Here is a 23,869-nt window from a genome sequence, read left to right as displayed (position 1 = left end):
GACTGCGATGCCCCCGCCATGCCCAGAAAGGCGTGGCTTAGCGATGTAACTGTAGGTGGGGGGAGTGGCTTGGTTGAGGGAAAAGAAATCAGAAGGTTGTTGCCAGGTTTCAGTGAGGAGAAGGAGGTCAATGTTGTTGTCCAGTAATAGTTCAGATATGAGAGGAGCTTTGTTGGAGAGGGATCGAGTGTTCAAAAGTGCAAAAGAGATGGATGGGGCAACAGGGGGGGTGAGGTGATGGTTGTGGAGGCTGGAGGTGGGTATTGAGCAGAGGGTTCGAGGCGCTCGGTGAGGGCGTGGTCTTTTTGCCCTGGGCCTGATGATGATGTTTATGGTCTGAATCGGGGAACAGGTGATGGGACAGGGGGGGGGTGCAGGGGATTGGGGAGAGGGAGGATTTGTAGAGGGGATGGGAGGGGAGGGGGGGGACACAGGCAGGCAGGGGCATGAGGTGTGTGGGAGGGTAGGGGGGGAGGATTCAGAGGGGGAGGCGCGTGAGGTAAACAGTCAGTCCTGTGCATTTACTGAGTGGTGGAAGTTGGAGGCCAGCATGCGGGAACCCAGGGTGCTCAGGTGAAGACCATCGCGTGCGTAATAAGCAGGGCGCTCCCAGAACAGATCGAAGTTGTGAATGAAGGAGAAGTTATTAGAAGCAGAGACAGTTTGGAGCCAGGAGTGGAGATGGAAAATCCTGCTGAAACGACCTGCACGGCGGCCGAATGTGGGGAGTGGACCAGAGAAAAATACAGATTTACCCCAGCTATTGAGGAGCTTGAAGAGGTGGTTGAAATGTGGTTTTATTTGTTCGAGCTGGGTGTTGGCGGTGTCATTTGAGCCACAGTGAATAATTACTTTTGTTATTGTTGGGGGGGCTGACTCCAGGAGACGCGGAAGTTTGTCCAGGATGGTAGGGGCCGTGGCTCCGGGGAAGCAGTGCGTGACCGCGTTCGCAAAGCGTATGCGCCGGACGATGGAGTCGCCGACGATCATGGCAGTAACGGGAAAGAGTGGAGTAGGTGTTGGATTTACAGGAGTGGGGGGTGGTGTAGCAGCAACGGGAGGTCGGTGGTCAGTCGTGGCGGCTTCCGTAGTGTCTGTCACGGGGCTGCTGTCCGGTTCTGGAGGCTGCTCCACAGGTGGCTTGGGGTGGGTGAGACCAGAGCGTCGGATAACAGCGTCTTTAAGTAGTTGAAGGCGGGAGGAGGAGGAATTCCCCGGCTGATTGTGTCGCCAGGAAGAAGCTGGGGGAGACGCAATCGGCGGGGAGGACAGGTGGGATGGGATCCAGGTAACCGGGGGATGTGCTGAGTGGGTCGTCGCGGTGAGCGGAGAGCCCCCTGTGGAGAGACTGAGGACATGTTCCCCAGGTCGGACTCCAGCGCTGGAGCAGGTAGCGGCGGCCGCTGGCGGAGGACCAGACGCGGCGGCGGCAGGCAGTGGGGGAGCCGCGGCCGCTGTCATTGCTGGGCTCGGCTCGGTGGACGGAGAGGGACCAGACGTGATGGCGGCAGGCAGCGAGGGAGCCGCCGGCGCTGGAGAGGTAGGGGTAGCGGCACCCGCTGGTGGAAGACCAGACGCAGCGGCGGTAGGCAGCGAGGGAGCCGCAGCCGCTGTCACTGCTGGGCCCGGCTCAGTGGGCAGAGGACCTGACGCGGTGGCGGTAGGCAGCGAGGGAGCCGCCGCCGCTGAGCAGGTAGCGGCAGCCGCTGGTGGAGGATCAGACGCGGTGGCGGTAGGCAGCGAGGGAGCCGCCGCCGCTGTCACTGCTAGGCTCGGCTCTGTAGGCGGAGAGAGGCAAGTGTCGGGGGCAGGGGGAACATCAGGCAAAGGGAGGTCGGTAGGATGAGCAGTGACATCGGGCAGCAACACGGAGTATTGGTTTGAGAGGCTGAGGGGCGGGGGCGAAGTAGTACGATTCACCCCTTTTCTTCCGCGTGCCACCACCGACCAGGGGGCTTGTCGGGCAGGGGTGGAAGTGGAGGTGGAGGAGGGCCGACGACATGGTGATGGTGGATCCCAGGGAATAGTGTCGGCAGCAGCAGAGTTCATAGTGGAGATTATTATAGACTGTGTGGTCGCGGTGTCGATGAACTCGGAGAGGAGGGAATCTTTTTTCCTGAGTTCTTCAGAGAGTCGTTGGATGTCTTGTCTGAGGTGGGTGATGCTTCTTTTTTTTTCCTTGCAGTGGACACAGGGCACGGTAGATGATGAGGGGTAGGATGCCATGGTTGGAGCAGGCAGCTGAGGAGACAGAGAGAAAAACTCCGACAGCAAGGTGTATGTTGACAGGAATAGCTAGGAGCAGCCGGCTGATGCTAGCTAGCGTAGCTTCAGTACAGTCGGCTGGTGCTAACTAGCGTAGCTTCAATGTAGGAACAGGAGGCAGCAGAAACTTACACACAAGGACTCCAGTTGGAGTCCAGGGCGTTAGTTGAGGCAGAAATTAGGCAGGATGGTTTGATCGGCAGGTGAGGAAAACGTACCGGCGTGGGCCCAAACACTGGGCCCGGTGAGATGGTTGGGTGTCCGGTAAACGTTGTGTGGTTGACAGTCCAGAGTCCAGAGTTCAGTCGATTCAGCGGCGGCAGCAGCAGAGCGACTGACTGGGAGACTGATAGTTTCGGGTAAACTCATGCGGCAACTTGAACTACAAATCCCAGTATAATAAATAATAACACATTAACCTTACTATCAGTTTTTTTTTTTACTACTGTAGGATGTATCTGTCTCATTAGTTTTTACTTTACCTTCCAACTGTTGCTCTAACAACTAATCAATATGCTTTGATTGATTAGCTAAGAGTCTACAGGCATTGAGTTAAATAGGCTACTAACACTCTCAAGCTAACATGACTTTAGCTACAATGCTATATAAAATATATCTGAGGCTGATGTGACTTTGTCATTTGTTTTGCAGCTGTGTGATCAAAGTCCAGGATAGATGTAAACCTCATTGTTTCACAGCTCTGCACCCACCAGTTGTTCTGTTTACATCTGGTCAGATATTGCATAAAAAATCATAAAATGCTTCAGATCAAGCACCTTTTTTTTCTTTTTGCATAAACCAAGAGCCGACTGTATCCACCCGATATGAGTCACACAGCACTGATAAGCGAAAGCAAAGAAACAGCAGTGTGCCTGTGTGACGTATGAAGTATTCCTTTGACTGACTCCTTTTCATTTTTCTCTTTTTAGTTTTCATTTGATCTGGGTTCATGGTCTGATTAGGAGCAATGCTTCCCGACCAAACAAGCCAGAGTAAAATGTATTAAATTTTCGTGGTAAAGAGGTCAGAGAGACAAAAACACTTTATTTTGAAGTCTACTTTATTGGATGTCAACTCAATCTTTTTTAATATATCAGATTACTGTTTACTGTATCGTCCCTCTATTCTTTTGTGGTGCTACGGTTCTGTCGTTATTGAATTTGAGTGCAGCGGGACCTTGGCATAATCATGACTAAGTCTGCATAGATTTGATATTTGCTCTTTTTCCCCCTGTTGCTAGGAAAAGCTGTGTATTGTCCGTAGCTACTCAGCCTGCATTTACCTTCCTCAAATCATCTTAACCCCTTTTTCTAGATTGGTCAAGCTCCCTCTCTCTTATCCAGAGGACTTTCATGGCACTCTCATTAATCAGAATTAACCCTGTACCCCCTACTTATCACTTAAACATTACACAAGAGCTACTCAGAGGGTCTGAATCCTCACAGAAAACGGTCCTTCAAGGGCTTACACGCAATGTTTATTGTTTTTTCCCCCCTTTCCTGATGGAGAACAGATTGATTCACTTGTTGTTTCTCTCTGTCCTCAGATTGCACAGCGGGATAGATGCTCTGATCAAAAGCATGGCTTTGAGATAGACATAACACGGTGACAAACACACACCACACAGCCCATGGCCCCGGTTGTAGTTTGTAGGAAATTCTTATTGTCTTTGAGCTGTAAGGAAATTTCTGAGCCTGGAGGCTGCCGTGGGAAAATGAGATTGCACTCGCGAAAGGAAATGAGGGATGAGTTCACAGGGTCCGCTTATTGCAAATGTTTGCCCCAGCAATCAAAATAATGAAAATGGAGAAGCTAAATAAATTCAGGGGCTGACACAGCGTGTCTAATATTGCATGCATGAGTACCACTGTATAAATTATAGCAGAGATTTTGATCTTGTGAACAGATACCGCTGTACAAAAACAAAATTGTTTGCTCAAATCTTTTCCATTGTTTGTCTCTAACAGGAAATGACCTGATTCTTTAAATGGTACGGAAATTGGATCAAACTGAAAATGTAGATCTTTAATTGAATTTTTGTTTTGTTTTTTGCCTTTTGTTACAAAATTAGGATTTATCTTTTTAAAATTTGATCAAAAAAACAAACACAGTTGAATTTACATTCATAGTTTCCTCCCTTTTCTTTTACCACCCTAGGTAAATATTAGCATAAATGAAGTAAAATGCATTTTGACATTATGTATGTAATGTATGTACTGTAAGTGGTTTCCCTTGGCAGCAGATAGTCGAGGGCCAGTCCTTTTGAGTGACACCTTTTTATTGTATGTCTTATGTGAATTGCTTGAATTGCCTTCTTATGGAATGGTACTGTACTATAAATAAACTCACCTTTCTTTGTCTCGCCTTTGTCACTGGAGCATTTCACAGAAGTCATAACCTACACATGTTTACACAGAACATGTTTCCTTTTTCAACACCAAAGTGCAGCACTGGTCATTTGTGTATAGCCACTGGTACAGTAGCACTGTAGGAAACATTATCCATTCCCAAAGGGAAATACAGTAGTGTCCATTCTAAAAGCAGAAGCTAGTTTGTCTAGCTTGCTGACATCAGGTCTGATGCTCTTTATATTAAAAGTCCTGCAGAGGGGACATTACAGAGAGACAACTGCAGAGAGAAATCTTTTTGTACATCACGTAAACATATGAAATCAAATCACTTATCAGAGTAAACAAGGCAGCAAGTGTGTGTATGGCTGTTGGAATCAAAGTGATATACAATATTAATTTCTAGTCCACAATGCATGTTTTATTTCCAATTTTTTGAAAATTGTACGATCATTATATTTGTCTAAATAAGTTTAGTGTCTAAACAAACTGTGTACGGTTAACATTCAGATTGATTTTTACATAAGAATGAGGCTTTGACTGCGCTGAGAGCTGTGTTGAGAGTCGTTTGAAAACTTTGCAATTAATGCTCCGGAGTGCCATCATTAAACATCAGACACCAAACCATTCATGCACAGCCAGATGTGGGCGTTCTCAGCAGTGATTCATTTTGGGTTATGTAACAGGAACTCGCACATTGAATAGCAATACTGTATCTCTTCAAGGTCTGGTGTACAGTAATGTTTGTCTTCGCTTTGTGATTCAGTCGTTTTCGAAGCAATCAAAACACCACGGATGATCCCTCATGTTATGTAAAAACACTTTTCACCCCTTGTTTTGTTTGGTTTCCTTAATGGGTCTCTCTTATCTAAGCTTCCAATTTGCTTCCCATTGGTCCAGTCAGCCTTGGCCACCCTGTGAGTTCTCTGCCTCAGCACCACTTAAGTTATGTGTCTAATCAGGGACAACAGAAGGAACAATGACAGTATAAGGACAGGCACCGAAGGTCAAGTGGTTATGTTAGATTGGGTGACTGATGCAGGTAGGAGGCAGTTAAACTAAACTGCAGCTTTGTGAAATTGCAATCAATGATTTCTGGCTTTGCAAGATGAAGACGAAGGGAAATCAGCGACTGATGTAATGTGTCCATTGCCTCAGCAGCCCCATCCTCGCTGAACTACAGTTACCTGGAGACAGACCTAACCTCATCCTCGGTGTATCACTTCTCATTTTCCAACCGAAAAAAAGTACATCTCACTCAGCCCTTCGTCACCAGAGCTCCTTGACGTCTGAACAGAGCCTGTTCTTAACTAATGCCGCCTCATGTCGCCCATTAGGACTTTGCTCTTTTGGATGGATCAGCCTTTTCCTTTTGTCCCCCTTTTTTTGAATGGCTCTTTGTCGGTCGGCTCTTTGCTCTGAGAAGCTGAGTCAACCTCCTGACCCAACCTTTTAATCCAATAGTTATTAAAACTACCACAAAAAGCAAATATATATATTTTATACCCCAGAAAAGCAGCAAAGCAACAAGAGACTACAGTATGGTCACACACATTAAATTGCAGTCGCAGCGTTTTATGCTTTAACTATTGTGTTGAGGGAGCGAGTTATGTTCAATTTACAGTAATAAAGATTTTCATTAAATCAAACCCCTTAACTGTTTATGGTCAAAATTTGTTCTGCCTTGTTGAATCAGTGTATGTTCATTCAGTAACTGGCAGTACCTTTTTGCTAATGCTCAAGGGGTGTTTGCTGGATTATCAAACCACACCTGCTGTTGTCACAAGTATCAGCCCAGCCAACAAGGACTGAAATGTTAATGATTATAACAGTTCCAGGAATACTCCTTAGCAGAGTTTTGAATATAGCACTCCCTCCCTCCCTCCCAAGGTTTAAATTTGGCTCTGAAATATTTGTATCTTTTGATGATGCAGATTTGGGTTCAGATCATTTAAAGGGATAGGTCAGCATTTCGGCAAATTGGTCCATTGCAATAACAGTAGGTCCATTACCTTTATTTGTTGGTGCAAGCTATTTTTAGAACAGCAGAGCCGAGCCGCAAGCTGCTCAGAGCTATGTTACGGAGACTACAAGTTGTGACCTGCACATTCACCACGCTATGAGATATAAACGGAATGTTACGTGACAGAGTTGTTTTCGAGGTAAATTCATGCAAAACCGCTGATGCGCGTTGCCTTCAGAGACAGTTTTTCAGCTCGCATTTACCTCGAAAACAACCCCGTTCTGTTATTATCTCATAGCTTGGTCAATGTGCAGATCACAACTTGTCCACGAGAGCGTTTTGGAGTTGTTGGATTGTGTATTTGATGAGGGAAACCAAGAAATCCCATGAGCCTCCGTAGCATAGCTCTAAGAAGCTTGTGGCTCCGCTCGGCCATTCTAAAAATAGCTTAACGAACCTACTGCTATGACTATAGGGATTATGGCAATGGGCCAATTTGACAAAATGTTGAACTATCCCTTTAACACTAATTCTAAAAAACAGCATATTTTTGCAGCATAATCAATGTCCACTGTCCATCAGTATGCCTCTTTGAGAGAATTTAGGCTCCTTCACTTTTTTTGAAGTTTCTGCAAATTCATTTAGCGGTAAAAACTGAATTATCAAATTGACGTGAAGTATTCAGACCCTTTCGCTATGACGTTTGAAATTCAGCTCAGGTGCCTCCCACTTCTCTTGATCTCCTCCGAGACGTTTCTCCACCTTGACTGGAGTTCACCTTCGGTCAAGTCAACATGATTTGAAAAGACGCATGCACTTTGGACTGGTCTGAAGGTTCATCACCCACCAGGACAATGACCCTCAGCGCATTACCAAGACATAGCAACAGTGGCTTAGGAACAACTCTGACCTGAACCGACTGAAGTAAACAACAACATGCAACATGATGGAGCTAGAGAAAACTGCAGCAGTAGAAGATTCACTGGTGGCTTTCTTTACCAGGTTTTGAAGTTTTGATGATCCAAGAAAAGCCCCCCAGAGATACACATCATTTGTTTATTGTTATATGCTTCTGGGTCAAAAGCAAAGATGGGAAGAGAACAAGAGAGAGGAAGTACAAAGCATGACTCTGCCACAAAAAGAGGGGAACCGGCTAATTGATCGAATGCTGCTGCTCTGCTCTGCTCTGTGTGACTCACTCCTTTTCCTCAGACTGGCAGCCAAAATTAAAGGCCACTTTGTGACCAGCCTCCGTCACTGCCACAGAGGCCTTTCGTTAACAGACTCATAAAATTACTATGATCAAATTAGAAAACAGCGTTAATCTCCTTCCCTGGGCGGGCTGAAGAGAGTCTCCCGCTGGGAGGTGACGCATGTTTCCTGGTGACAGCGTAGGAAAAGATTAGGAAGTGGTGGACTCTTCCCCTCTTCACATTCAGGCTTAATGGGAGGCCGAATTTGATGAGGCGTAACCGTACAAGGTGTCCCGTAATATATTCAGTGGAAGCGAAGCGGCCTCTAAATGCCCCGGTTTCCTTGAGCTGTTGGAGCTTTTTACAATTAATTCATGATAATTGCTTTCAAAAATCACCATGGTTCATGTACAACCAAATGGTGATTTGAGAATCAAGAGTTTTACTTGTTGACAGATCATATTTGATGGAGATAACCGCCTGGGACTGACGTATGCAGAGCTTTTTTATTTTTTTTTCTTGATGTGACAGTAAATGATCCCACATGTGCCTTTCCTACCTCTGTCATTTCCCATCAATCTGCCGCTTCAGTCCTGCTGCGGCCGTCACACGTATCGATCTGGTGACGGGAGACTCTTTGTTTTGTTTACATACAACTGCAGCTCGCCTCATTTACACTGTAAGTGTGTGTGTGTGTGTGTGTGTGGTGAGTTGGGAGTGACGGTTGAGGGAGAGGAAAAGTATTAAAACATGAGCATGAAAATTTACTATCCAAAGTACCTGTAATATGTCACATAGTGTTGTGTATATGCTGTGTTGTGTAGACATTGCAATATAATGATAGATGGATGATATTTCAGTAAGACAACTCAAGATTAAAATGTTTATCACAGCTTCAGTATGCATTAGAGTTTGGCGTCAAGGCTCTGACCTCATCACTCCCTGAGAATGGAGGATTTCATTAAAAGTAGCCTATATGGAAGTGATGAGGGGATATCTTAACTCCCCTTACAAGCCAGTAGTGTCATTGATAAAGAGGACCATGGGAAGTTTCCCCAGCTTAAATAGAGCACCAAATTGGGAGGGTGTGTATGACTGAGTGAGGCCTGTCATATGAACTAGCTCACAGTGGTAACACTGTGGTAGAAAGAATGAAATAAGCTAAAGTACCAAAAATTTTATACATATAGGCAGCACTGACTGTAGACTACATACCAGTAATTACTTCCCACACCTTGTCCCCTTGGAGTTGTATGGTTTTATCTGACATTTTTTTGAAAATTGAGTTATTCACATATTCCAGTTCTGGTACTTCTTAACATAATAGGAGGTGTTTTTTTCAAGTTTTATGAATTTTTGGTCATTTAATCTGGAAAACAAAAAGGTTCTATCTACAAACTCAAACTCTATCTTGGTCTTATAAGGTTCTAAACCTCTACAGTATCCACAAGTTTCCGACGTCATCTATGGGCAAAACCGGAAGTCAGTTTTGCCGGTTTGGTGGAATTGTACGTTTACGTTTCCATGGTTTTCAGGCGTTGTCATAGTTGCGGTAAACGCATGGATCTATTAACGCTGGCTTTTAACACAGATGTCAATTTGTGTGATATCCACTGTTAAAAGCTGGTGTGATGATCCATGCGTTTTACAGATTTTCATTGGGGGGGGAAAAAAAAAAATCCATGCATTTACCGCGACTACCGAAACCATGGAAACGTAAACATAACATTCCACCGGAAGAGCAAAACCGGCAAAACAGGCTACGTTTTTGACGTTCGGAAAAAGGTGGATATCTCAAATCAGGTCAGAATGCAGATAGAACCTTATAATTCCAAGGAGACTCCCACCATGTCTAAAGGCAAAAAGTAGGCCATGTATACGACCAGGGATGTGTCTACTAGCCTGCCGTATGGAGAGGATGGAGGTGTGGAGAACTGTGTGGGAATCAACTCCTTGATGGTCATTGTGTTTCATTCAGTTGAAACATGACAGAAGAAATTGTGTGTCAAAGGAAAAAACAAGGCCAAAAGATGAGTCACAACCCAAACTGCTCTACAGAGTGGGCATGAGGTGTAGAGTGCGATTTACAGTCAGTTGATAGACCTTCTAGCACGTTGAGCTTTATATTCGCCACCATACAGCACATTTTACATTATTTCCTATACAGTGACATATAACTGGAGCTACATCAATGTGCTATATAATTTTCTTCTTCCTGTTTTGTAACTCAATAAGAGCCTATATACTGCTGACCTGAAGTTCCGTTCATGCTTTCATACAGCAGTGACTAAAGTATCAAAGGTTACTGAAAAGAAAAAGACCAGAGCTTTTTCTTAAATTATTATTATTGAGAGTGCACCTAGCGGTTACAGTGGAACCTTGGAGCTTTCAGTTTGCAATAGCCTCTGAACGCTTAATACAAATCCAGCTTTTAGAGCAGTGGAGAAAAAAAAACAAAGCAACATTATGTCATGACTTTTCAAGTTGGTCTGGCAAACTTAAATGTGCTTAAATGTTGCGGAAGGAAACTGGAGAGAGAAAAATACCTGTAATTTAAATGAATAGTGGCCATGCAGGCTCTGTCCTGCCTGTGGGGACTCTGTCCTTGTCCTTGAAGGTCTTTTTATTTTTTATTTTCTTTTAAGCCGGTGCATATTCTCATTTGCCCAGGTCATAGTATTTCAAAGGAGGTTAAATCGAAAACAACTGGACTTAGTTATTTGTCTAGGAAGACGTTTCACCTCTCATCCAAGAGGCTTCATCAGTTCATGTACGCAGCTGACCAGGCTGGGACTGGTCCAACTATCTGGTGTGGAGACTCACTATTTAACCTCTTGTGTGGGCGTTCACAAGGGTGATGATGTCACTGGTTCCCTTTTGTGCTCCAAGTGCCAGCGACAGTCGTTGGAGTGACAGTCGTTGGTGGGAAGTTGGTTTCGACTTCGTTAGTGCCCCATTGTGTTCTAACGACAGTCGTGGAGTCACTTGCCACTTGTGAACAGTGGTTGTTCTTTGAGGCTAAATTGTTGAATCTCCTGGGAAGGGATGAAAGGGCAGCATTGTAAATTGGAGATAGGTGGTGTCTGAGGCCACCTCCCCTGTTGAGGGTTGGTTTCTCTATTTTTACAAAAATGGCTTCTTTAACCCCTCTTTCAAACCACCTGTCCTCTCTGTCTAGGATTTGGACATTGCTGTCCTCAAAGGAGTGGGCTTTCTCCTTGAGATGTAAATGAACAGCAGAGTCCAGTCCTGAGGAGTTTGCTCTCCTGTGTTGGGCCATGCGTTTATGCAGTGGTTGTTTTGTTTCTCCAATGTAGAGGTCTTTGCATTCCTCGTTGCATTGGACTGCATACACCAGGTTGCTTTTGTGGGTGTGTGGTGTTCTGTCCTTGGGATGTACAGTACATCCCAAGGAAAGACCTCTACATTGGAGAAACAAAACAACCACTGCATAAACGCATGGCCCAACACAGGAGAGCAAACTCCTCAGGACTGGACTCTGCTGTTCATTTACATCTCAAGGAGAAAGCCCACTCCTTTGAGGACAGCAATGTCCAAATCCTAGACAGAGAGGACAGATGGTTTGAAAGAGGAGTTAAAGAAGCCATTTTTGTAAAAATAGAGAAACCAACCCTCAACAGGGGAGGTGGTCTCAGACACCACCTATCTCCAATTTACAATGCTGCCCTTTCATCCCTTCCCAGGAGATTCAACAATTTAGCCTCAAAGAACAACCACTGTTCACAAGTGGCAAGTGACTCCAACGACTGTCGTTAGAACACAATAGGGCACTAACGAAGTCGAAACCAACTTCCCACCAACGACTGTCACTCCAACGACTGTCGTTGGCACTTGGAGCACAAAAGGGAACCAGTGACATCATCACCCTTGTGAACGCCCACACAAGAGTCAGGGGCGGACTGGCCATCTGTACGTTCTGGAGAATACCAGAACGGCCGGTGCGGCAGGACGGCCGCCGCCGGCCGCTGCGCAGCCGTCACAGTTTTTTTTTTTCTCTTGCTTATCATCTACTGTTGTTCCATGTCCAGACCAATAGATGGCAACAACGCGCCTGCAGGCAAATAGATGCGCAAGCTCACTCGTCACTCAGCCGTTGACAGTGAGGAGTAAGTGTGAAGTGTAGCTCAACTGGTAAAGCACCTCGTCTTGTGATCAAAAATCTTGCTCCTGTGTGGGATGGAATCCCTCCATAACCGTCTGAGTTTGGATAATGCATTTTCTTTCCCCATCATTATGATCACTCTGTCAAAGTTAAAGCGTTAACGCGAAATGCTTTTAACGCTTTTACGCGCAGTCTTAGTTATAATGTTACAGAAAACCTGCATGTTTTTTCTCCTCATGTTCCTACACTAAAGAACCTGTTCTTCTTGGATGAGAGGTGAAACGTCTTCCTAGACAAATAACTAAGTCCAGTTGTTTTCGATTTAACCTCCTTTGAAATATTTTCTTTTATTTTTTTTGAGGTTGCAATCATATTTTAAATACTCCATTAGTGGCATTTTAGACAAATGATTTTGTTGTCTTTATAGTGCTGTCACTGCTGTTGCTATGCACCCATCTCTGTGATTTCCATCTTTTGTTTTCCACTTTTTTTTTGTTTGGTTTGAACTGATTAATACTCTTCAGAATAAATTAATAAATACATGAATCCTGCACTGCATCACTGTGGGAGCGAATCACAACTTAAATCTGATGATGCTTTCTTTGTTTGTGCAGTTGCCAACAGGAAAGAGGAAGAGTGGGCAGCACGTGCAGCAACAACATCCGTTACTACACATCATAAGCCTGATAAGTTTCACCCGATGATGCCCTTCCTACTGTCTTACAAGAAACGCTTGAACATAGACTATCAGCACATCTTGCTGGAAAACGTCGCCAAATATAACCGTAAGTGTGGTGTGTACGTATGTGTTTAGGAGCAAATCGTTCTCTGCCTAATTGTCTCTCTGTGTAAGTTACAGTCAGTGGAGTAGATGTACACCAGCGATAATGAGTTTCTTAAACAAGAGAATCATCTCCATTGTTTCCTTTGATAAATCTGTTTATCAGTTTCCTGTGCTGCCTTATCTCAATCTTCCCTGCTCATCTAAAGCGCTGCTGGTCTGACTGCCTGGCAGAAAGAAGCTCAACCGGCCACAGCTTGTGATGTCACTGGGAAAAGAGACAAGAAGTGATGGTGTTCAGCTCAGACTGGTTTTTATAATTGGTTACAGATGGAAGAATGGCTAGAAGAACAGATAGACAAATGGATATTTGGTATTTTAAATGAAATGATGAACTTCTGTGATGGAAATATTTCAAATCACTATGTTGTTTAAAATCCACTGTCCCCGAGGCTGTAATATCCAGTCTTGTCTTTTCAGGCCTGCTAGCAACAGTTTGCATAACAAGACTAGGTCAAAACCTTGCACTGTATGTGGCTTGACTGCCTATGGTCAAATCTTGATTTCATAACTGTGACGTCATCTGACAGAATAACCAAACAAACAAAGACTGGGCTGTGATTTCGGCTTTGTTTACTTACAAAGACCTTGAGAGACAAATGAAAGAGAGAGACTTTCTGTATTTTGTATCGGTCATTTTATTTGTTCTATTTTGTTTTGTCATGAAAGAGACCGGGTGTTGGAGAGAGAGAAAGAAAGAAGGTGATCTGCAGACTAATACCTGGACACACACACTCAGTGCTCAGTACTTCTTTTTCTTTTTTGTCTCTCAGCCTATGTCTGGGATCTGCAATATAATCTACTTTAGGTCCAGGAGTGCCTTTTTATTTAAAGAGACTGTTATTAGAGTCTAACCCCTTCAGTTTCCCACATGTAGAGTTGGCCATTAGTCGTTATAATGAAGCCTTGTCACCACTGACCTCTCTCTCTCTTTCTCTCTGCTCACTGTTTCTACTGTTCAGTTACTTCTCTGCCCTCTTCAGTCGTTGAACAACCAGGAAACTGTGCTCTGCTGACCTAAGAGGACCATTGCTCATTGAATCCGGCAAAAACTTAATAACATTTCACATAATGTAATTTGGTCACCTTCACATTCTCTTCAAAAACATTGCAAATGCGTTGCATATAAATGTAAATGCTAGGAGACAGAATTGACCAGCTTGTGTAATTGAATTTGTTTAACAAGAAACGGTGAGAATAAAAAGCTGGAGGCTTTACAAACACAAACCAGTGAGCTCAGGGATGCTGAAATGCTCTTCATAGCTGAGGTGAACTCGAGGTTATAATTCTCGTCTTTAAATTATGTTCCAGCTCCATTCTCTCATTTTAGATTCCAGGGACCAGCAGAAGAAGAACATAATGAAACCTAGAGTTTATGGAACAGCTGGGCAGCTAAAATATGTTGGAGGATCACTTACGGTCCTTACGCTTACGCTTCATCTTTTGTTCAGCCCTGTCTTTCCCTGCCGCTGCTACTGGCAACAGGGCAGCTTTGTTCATTGTCTTAAGTTTCATGAACCTGTTGACTGTCTGCCGCATCGCAGTCTGCCTGAAATTCATACTTGAAAAAGACAGCAGGTAAACTCAGAGTACATTGGAGGGCTTTGTGCTTTGGCTCCTTCACCCACATAAATGACTGAGAGAACTTACTGAACTTACTGGCTCCTCCGTCATGAATGTTTGAACTGGAACTGGAACATCACTCTCTGTTTCTTTTTCAAACGCAGCCCTTGTTCATTTTCCTGTCCACATTTTGAATTGGCCCAATTAACTGAAATTGTTAGCACTAAAGTAGTTTAATATCTGAACTGAATGTCTTGTCTCATCTCATTATCATACTATGTGTACACAAAACCAACCGTTCTTGTGTCCCGATTGGCCTTTGTAGCTTGTGGCTAAAGTGAAGCACTGATTACTCGCCCACTGATTATAGGTGTTTATATGAAAGTGTTTATGTCTTTTTGTATGTTTCTGTATAGGGAGGTAGGAAGGTCGGTCAGTTAGTTTGTTGGTAGGTTGTTGGTTGGTTGGTTGGTTGGTTGGTTGGTTGGTTGGTAGGTAGGCTGTTGGCTCATTGGTTGTTAGGTGGGTAGGTTGGTTTGTAAGTTGGTAAGTAGGAAGGCTGCTGGTTGGTTGGTTGGTGAGCTGGCTTGTTGGGTGGTAGGTAGGGAGATAGGTAGTTAGGTTGGTTAGTTGGTAGGTTGCTGGCTCCCTGGTTGGTTAGTGGGTTGATTGGTTGGTTGGAAGGTAGGTTGGTAGGCTGCTGGGTGCTAGGTAGGTAGGTAGGTTGTTTGGTTCATAAGTTAGCAGGCTGGCTGGCTGGCTGGCTCTAGGACCGTGCATGTTATCCCTGAGCCCATGGTTCTCTAATAGTTCTCCAGCTTCCTCCCACAGTACCAAGACAGGGACCTGAGGTTAATTGGTGGCTTCAGTCCCACAGATGTGTGTGTTTGTGTGAGGTTGTTTGTCTCTATGTGTCTTTCCTGTGATAGACGGATAATGTGTCCAGGGTGTACCCTGTTGAGGTCCAATGTCAGCAGGGATCGGTTCCAGCCAGCCTGTGACCCTTTGAGCGGTGTAACTAATGGATGAATGGATGGTAGTTGAGATGGTTTGTAATGTTCTCTTCTGAAATGAAAAAAAAAGAAGAAATTATATTGTTGGCTGTGAAGTGCTCGGCATGTGTGAAAGTGTGCCTGCACGTGCACCGCATGAGTGGACGTGATTATTTGTCTCATCCATTTGTCTCTGTGAGAATAATGTCCATATGTGTTATGGAATAACATCAGGCTTGTTTGTCATCCATCTTTGATGAGTCAGTGCTTTCACTGGGAACAGAGGGATTGTGGGAGGACAAACGTAGAGCTTTCCGATGCTTGTTATTCCCTTTGCGTCTGCCTGCTCTTGTCTTCTTTGAAAGCTTCTGATTGTGAGCAGAGGAGGAAGCTGGAGGAAATGATGTTGGAGAGCAGCTGTTTAGACAGACAATGTTTACCTGTATTGAACACTGTGCATGCACACGTGTGTGTGTGTACGTGTCTGTGTGTGAGTCTACGCTGGTGTGACTGTGTTTATGTGTAATTTGTATTTTACTACACTACTGTTTTACTACACCCACAAGGACCATCTGGTCTCTAAAGAACTGTAGTTGGTCAGACTCTCTGATGTAACAATAGCATTGTTATTCCTAGTTGTTGTTTTTCCGGGGGAACAGTTTAAGTGTTGCACAGACCACCAGGAAGCAGTATGGCTGCCGGCTTGAGTTCAATGTATGTGCAGAATAGTTATGTTAATAAAATACAAGTAAGCAAGTCAATACTTTAACCGTCCATTCTGTAGAGCAGAATGACACATCTGACATATCATAATAGCCATGGTCATTGGTCACAGTAGTAAGTCACAAATTCATGTGGCTTTAAGTTCAAATCTTGTTGTCAGCTCATTAAAACCAAATCATCCAATTTTGGACAAGATGGAGCTATAATATTAGCCTCTATTGTACCACATTGTCACTAGAATAGGTTGACCTGCATTTAAGAAGCCAAACACGTCATCACAAAAAGTGGTCATGATTGAATAACACACAGGTGAAAATGTTCAGGAGTAAATACAAATCATCCTGTTACACAGCAAAATTGCAACAAATACATTTCGTAATAATAGATATTAGATATAATAGATAACATTTAATCTACAAGCATATAATAATGTTGATTTATGTTGATTTATGTTTCTTCAATTCACAAATGTATCGACACTGAGCCTGGCAGTCGGCATATTTTATTTGTTTTCCATCGCATATCAGATCATGCCATACAATAGCCAGTTCAAATCTACAGAATTCCATTTAAGACATCAAAAAGAGCGTACAAACACCTGAAAAAATGTCTGCTGTCGTATTTCCTGAGTTGTAATCTCACTCACAAAGTCTAATATGGCTGTACGTGGTCCTCAAAAAATCATAATCATTTATTAAACCTTTGTTTACGGATTTTTGTCAAGTGTGACGTAGGCTTTAGGTGATGGTGTCTCCAAATTGGTTTTGGTGGGACAATTCAAGTCAGAAGATGAAAGCCTGAGATCAATTGAAAGCATGACAACAACAAAATTTGTGCGCATGAGACCTCTACAGTCTTGCTCTGGTTCTCTGTCTTTCATTTCCCTCTGTTGTTTGGTCTGGCTTTTTCTCCCTCAGTAATAATAAATACGTGCAGTTTTGTTGTATCATGGTGTGTGTGCGCGCGTGCGTCTGTGTGTGTGTGCGTGCACGTTTGATCGTGTGAATGAAAACACAACACATGCTCTTCCTGTCTAATCCACGGAAAAGCAAACAGTGAGCCATGTGAATGTTTAACTGTGTGTGGAAACAGTTTGTGTGTCCTGCACACTGAACAGATACTGTGTGGAACCGACAGGCCCTGCTGCAAAACATCTGATTATGTGACTGTGTGTGTCTTTGTGCAGGCAAATATTAAACGCAATGTGTATCTCTGTCATTTAAGGTCCTGCATGAAGAAATATCGACATAAAAGAGTGAGTCAAACCTGTGATGAAAACAGATCCTGCACTCATCTTCAGTCACAGCAGCATCTGAATCTACTGCAGGTAATGCACTGACTATACCTCACACAAGACCAAAAGTGTAGGTCTGTCTGAACCACAGACTGAACTTTGGATGTACAGTAATCCCTATTCTCTCTGCTTTGAAGGTCCACCATAAAAAAACAGCCCCAAACAGACTGGCCACAAAAATGTGGAGACAGACCATCTTAATCCTACCCATGTGACACAAAGCAGAATCATGCAGTAGGCTAATCAACTACGATGATTTTCAGAAACCCTCCTGCAGTAACATCTGCCCGTCCTGGGTGAGGGATCCCTCCTCTGTTGCTCACCTTGAGATTTCTCAATTTTTTCCCCTGTTAAAGGTGTACAGAAAAGAAATTGAATTTAAGCCCACTCTGGGTCATAAAATTAGTGTAATAACTCATCTATCAGACGATGTAGGCCAAACTTTGTGCAAAATTCTATTTTTGAGTAAATCCGGGATGAAAGTGTGTTTTTTTTTTTTTCGTATTGGATAATGCAGGTGCACGGATTATACGTCAGCCTGTACACGATTCACCAGCCACTGATATTGGATCCGTCATCCGTCATTCAAACGTCTGAGACACGCACACACACACGGAGCTCGGTCTCGCCCCAAGCTTTGAATAGACCGAGTCGGCAAGCAAGGAAACGTCACTTCCGGTCAGGGCCGTGGGGGATAACAAACCGTTTTCCCCATACACACTCATGCAAAAAGGCGGTATTTTAAACCTTTGTCAAACGCTTGTCCGCTGTCATTTCTTGGTTTGAATCACTTGCATATGCTGTCAAAGGGCTATATATTAAAAAACTTATCATGATCGGGTCGATTGTTGTCCGTATATTTATATTACGACAACAATCGACCCGATCATGATAAGTTTTTTAATATATAGCCCTTTGACAGCATATACAAGTGATTCAAACCAAGAAATGACAGCGGACAAGCGTTTGACAAAGGTTTAAAATACCGCCTTTTTGCATGAGTGTGTATGGGGAAAACGGTTTGTTTTCCCCCACGGCCCTGACCGGAAGTGACGTTTCCTTGCTTGCCGACTCGGTCTATATCCCGCCCGCTCGATAACGACCAATCAAATTCGTTTTCCTTACTCGGGTAAACTCGTGTTGCAGCTCGTGACAACTCGGCGCGACAAACAGGACAAACGGCCATTTCTATACACCTTTAAGGATTTTTTGCGAGTTTTTCTAGAGTCGATGTGAGGGTCTAAGGCAGTGATTCCCAACCTTTTTTCTGGCGACCCCGTGATCACGTGACTGGGCCAATCAAGATATTTTATATGCTGCATTTAATTTAAACTCGATTTATATTCGAGAAAGTGAAAGTATAGAATACAGTTTTTTAAGATTGTGTGTGGTGTTTTTAATCATAATTTAAAAAAGAATAATAATTAGTTGCAAAATATTTTTATCAGTAATATGTTTAAAAAGAATAATAATTAGTTGCAAAATATTTTTATCAGTAATATGTTTAATAGACATTTCAGGCGACCCCATTTGAATTCCAGGCGACCCCACATGGGGTTCCGACCCCAAGGTTGAAAAACACTGGTCTAAGGGCAGATGATGTTGTAATGATGCCATGTAAAGCCATTTGAGACAAACTGTTCGTAAAAATGAGCTATAAAATTGCCTTGCCTTGCCTATAAAAAGTTCCTACTGAACCGAGCCCAGGCAGTGATTATGTTAGTGTAAGATCCAGGGCATGTGGGTCTCCTTGGCAGCTGTTCTGGAGATTGAATAAAGGATTTCAAGGGCTGGAACATTTGGATTCATTAACACAGACTGTCTGCTGGTCAGACACCCACACAGAAAACAAGTTTTGCTCACTGCAAATGATTCCTCTAGTTCATACTCGCTGTAAACACTACTTTCCTAAAGTAGTTTTCTTAAGGTCTAGAAAGTCATCCTAATAAGCCATTCCCACTCTTGGTGGATGAACTTCAGAATGAGGCAGCCTGACCATAGAAGAACATTCTCTCTGGAAGAAGCAGCATCTACATTTCGATTTGCTGATTTGTAGGGTCAGAGTGATGTAAGCTGCTGCTGCTGCCTAACCAAGGACGACTTCCTTTGTGAGAAACTGAATCTCAAGAGCAAAACAGTCAATTGTTTTATCAATTGATACAACTCACTTCACTGACTATTCAAATAGATGCGTTGATAGACAGAATAGGAGAGTGGCATTTCTCAGTCCCTTCAGGTTAGTCTTAATGTCTTAGATGCTGAATTCACATTATTAGTATGATTTAACCAGTCACCTGAAAAGAAAAGAAAAGAAAAGAAAAGAAAAGAAAAGAAAAGATACCTGAATCAACAATAATTGACTATTTTGACCAACGCAGGTTAGCAGAAATAAGATAAACAAGCTCACTTCTTCCAGCTGACAGGAGCAACATTAGCATTTATATTTGAAATAAATACCTGGCTCTTTAGTTGCTAAAGATGCTTGGTGCTGGACAGGTACAGCAGGTATATCAGAGCTATAACTGTCTGCTGTGGCACAAAATAACACTTGATAGTGTTTTGGCTCATGTGATTTGTTACTATAAGCAGCTCCCCTTGAGAATCCCGTTCAGAATTCAGTACAAGGTGATGCTGCTCACGGCCAAACCCCCAGTTACATCTGCGACCTTATTCACCACCACACCCCCAGCCTGTCCCTAAGATCATCAGACCAGGGCCTCCTGTTACTCCTTCTGACCCGGCTAAAAACAAAAGGCGACCGGTCTTTTGTTGTGTACTTGTACTACTGTATGAAGGGTGCTATATAAATAAAAATGTACTTATTTATCTGTACAATAGCCATTTTCTCCATCACATATATCAATCCTCTCATGTTCTAGGCCGCTATGCCTTCAGGGACATATGCAAGCATATGTATGAAAAGAGTTGAAAGAGCCTTGGAGAGCTAGCTCTGCTCAACAATAACTGAAAAATCCTGTTTGTTTTTCTGCTCTTATGGACAGTTCCAACCTGTTGTGGACATGTGCTGAAGCAGCAATGTGAGGAAAAAGAAAAAGAAATACAGCCAAAGCATTACAGAAAGGCAAGACAGAGGAGAGAGTCTCAATTACAGCCATAATCTTCACCTGCTGGCTGGGTGTCATGCTCGCTTTATTTTACATGATGAAGCTCTCGGCTCCGACATCGTGCAGCCTGATGAACGGACAGTATGCTCGCTCAGGGAGTGTGAGGCTTTAAACGCTCTCTCCATTTCTCCCTCCACATGGGGCGTCTTCTACTTAACTGATCGACTCCAAACAAACTGCGGGGGGTAGGAGAAGAGGAGTAAAAGGGAGGAAAAGGATGGAGTGAAAAGGAGGAAAACAACAGAGGAGAAAGTACATAAGAGATGAGAGAGGAAGGAAATGACAAAGGAGGGTAGAGACAGTGGAGGAGTACACAGAGTGGAGCAGACTGAGATGACGAGAGAAACAGAAACAAGGGACGGAATAGGAGAGGTTAAGGAAAACCAGTGAGTAATAATGAGTTAGCAGGAAATAAAGAGAAGTGCAGTCAAGATAATTTGAATTACGGCAGGAACAACAAGCATGAGTAGAAGAAGAGAAAGAGCAGAGGAAGAGAATGAAGGAAAGAAGAGATGATGACAAAGGGAATGAGATCAGAGAAAGGGAAGGTGCTTTGACAGAAAAGGGAAGAGGAAGGAAGGAAAGAGGAAAGAGGAGAAAGAAGTATAAAGAAAAGGAGGGAGGAGAAGAAAGAAATGGGGGTAAAAAAAACTTCGAAAATGACAAGAGGGTCATTAATTCCCTAATGACCCTCTTGTCATTTTCGAAGATTTTTTAAAGCAGAGGAGAAAAAAATGTAGGAGAACTAAGTGAACAAAAGAGGAAGAGAATTAGGGAAATGAAATCAGAATCAGAAATACTCCTAAGGTATTATTCCTTTGCTGGAAATTTGCTGGAAATTGTTGCACAATGCACTTTTCACTATGTAAGGTTGTATGCTCCAACGTAATTCCATTGTTATTTATGGCAATGACAAATATGATTGATTGAAAGAAAGAAAAGAGAAAAAAAGAAAGTAGTGAGGGGAAGAGGCAAAATGAAGGGGTGAGGGAATTAGATGGAAGGTGGGGTTGGGGGGCATAGATTTTCAGTTATGTATTTTTGTTTAATCTCAATTAGCCATGTTCACCTAAGTGATGAGATGACAGTGTTTCTTATCTGGTCATAAATGGAAATCCAAGCTTACATGCTGAGAATGATTAATGATAACAAACATTGCTGATGTAAAAAGACACAATCAATCAGTAATCAATAATTCACATTAACGTCCAGTGTTTAATCTTCATGTAGTATGAGTTCTGACTCAGGCTTTATTTACACTCAGTCAGATATCGAGCTGTTGTTTGATTTTATGGCAATAAATGCACTGAAGACGTGTTTTATTAACGCCTTACAGCACACGTCCGTGTTCAGCCAGTAGGTGGCAGTCATGAGCGACACATTGATTTAGTATGAAAACCAATGTGAGGAGAAACTAAATCCTACGTGAAGCTGCAGACAGAAAGTTAAGATTTGAGATCCTTGTTTGTTTTTTTAGAAGGACTTTCCGTGTGAGATAACCTATTAAAATAGGCTACATATTGGCCCACATGAAGTAAGTAGGCCATGCACTACATTTCCCAGAATGCAATGGGCAGGGTTAGAGGTTATTTGGACGTGTAGCCTAGTAGGTTACTCATGCTCCCTTCTTTCATTAAGAAATAAGAACTTTGCACCCAAAGTTGAGCAATAGTCGTTATCTCCCACAGACCCGGGTGCTGGTGGTCCGGCATCGTTCACTCGGGGGGCGTATGAGCCACAGCGACGACGCCGCTGAGAGGAGCGATTATCCTGCTACAAACAGTCAGCCTGTGCCGCTGGACTGCTGCGGAGGACTTAACAACCTCGACTACTCCAAGGTAAAACTACCTAATGTTAAACACGAAGCTGTTGTAGTAGCCTACATCTCCGGTTCTCACACGCGTGACTACTGCAGCTGAGAGAGAGGCAGCAGTCTCCCTTTGAAGAGTAAACAATCCTGCTACGCTGCTGCGCTCGTGACAGCCGGAACTCAGCCGGGGCAGACTTTATTTTCCAAAATAAAAGCATAATGTTCTGCTAAATCAAAGCAACCTTGACTAAAGACAATAAAGAAATAACTGTTGTAATTTCTTCTTTTAAGAAATTGTCTTCGTTTAAGAAGAAATTACACGATAAAACGTATTTTAATCCTTATGAAAAATGCACACAAATAATGAATGTGTGCCATATGCGCCAGCTATTTTAAATCCATTTTGTGCATATTCTAACAATCATCTTCTCTATTGTTATTTTCTCCTTGTGGGAATAATTGTCACCCTTATGCTTTTTCTGATCTTTGATCCTCACATTCAGGAAGCCAAAATCATAATTTCAATTGCCTTAATATTCTTCTGTCTATTAATGAATTGAACGCATGATAATGGAAGCATAAAACAGGTGAGGTGGTGATATCATTGACAATGAAAATAAAACCACCAAACAAGGCCAACAACCAGTCACAATAATTTTGAGGTGTTTCCATATTGGTTTCATTTGGCTATTTCTCATTTTCTCTCAGTCATCATAATGTCAGATGCTGAAATCTTACAGTAAATCTATTTTATTTTCCCACCTCCACTGGCCTGCAGCTGTTAACACAATGTCCTTATTTTACTCGCTTGTTTGCTACTTACTCAAGGTCAGCACACTCATTTAACATTACAGGGTAAACTGTGTCAGCCGCCTCTATGGCTAAAAATGGCTTGAGACCAGAGCCCCACCCAGCATCCCAAAGGCAGTTGACAGTGGCCTGTAATTCATACATTCATACAATATATTTACAGTAATCTGCCCTTTGCTTATATCACTGTTGCAGATGTCATGTGATATAAGCATTCCCCCCTATGGCCGATAATCTTGTTCATGAAAGGACACTGAAAGTTGAGAAATCTCACTGTGTGTTGATCATCAGATAACGTAACAGTAAAAAAACTCAGTTTACTCACTTTTTTTGGGATAGATATATAGGCCTATAGATCTTTACTAATGCTGGTACAGTAGAGACAGACAATGAAATCTGGAGTTAAATATGTTTAATCTCAGATGGTTTTCAGTGTCCGTTGCTGTGTCGGTTCAGCACACCACTAAAGATGGCCTGTTTTTAAATTGCATTTTCAATCAAATCTTCAATCAAAAAAGCAATCAAAAATAAAATGAATACATAAAAATTACAATTTCCCTGGAGATGAGCTATTGCAATCATTAAGATTAACATTATTATAGCCCAGTCCCCATTGCATGTTGCTTTTCTATGAAAAAAAGAAAAAAAATGCACATGTTTATTAAAGAAGACATCAGTAACGGTCATATCAGTAGAACTCACCATTGTAATTTCTGGTAGCTTTATTTTTCAACTGCATGCAGTCCTTGTCAGAGCTCGTCATAACTGATTGCAGTGGACCCTTATCAAAAAAGTTTGTTTATCTTATGTAATTCTGTT

The 23,869-nt window shown here is 43.0% G+C and overlaps 1 protein-coding gene across 1 annotated transcript in view; it reads left to right on the top strand.

The window, feature by feature from the left end:
• Positions 1 to 22,108: 22,108 nt before the first annotated feature.
• Positions 22,109 to 23,869, top strand: part of pemt (phosphatidylethanolamine N-methyltransferase) — a 70,034-nt gene continuing 68,273 nt past the window's right edge. Inside the window, exon 1 of the mRNA XM_083993818.1 lies at positions 22,109 to 22,268. Coding sequence (XP_083849944.1) covers positions 22,161 to 22,268 — 108 coding nt within the window. The 5' untranslated portion in view covers positions 22,109 to 22,160. The remainder of the gene's footprint in view (positions 22,269 to 23,869) is intronic.

Source organism: Trachurus trachurus (assembly GCF_905171665.1).
Source record: "Trachurus trachurus genome assembly, chromosome: 19".
NCBI classification, from domain to species: domain Eukaryota; kingdom Metazoa; phylum Chordata; class Actinopteri; order Carangiformes; family Carangidae; genus Trachurus; species Trachurus trachurus.
Note: the sequence above shows the minus strand (reverse complement) of the source record. Positions and strands in the feature narration are given on the sequence as shown.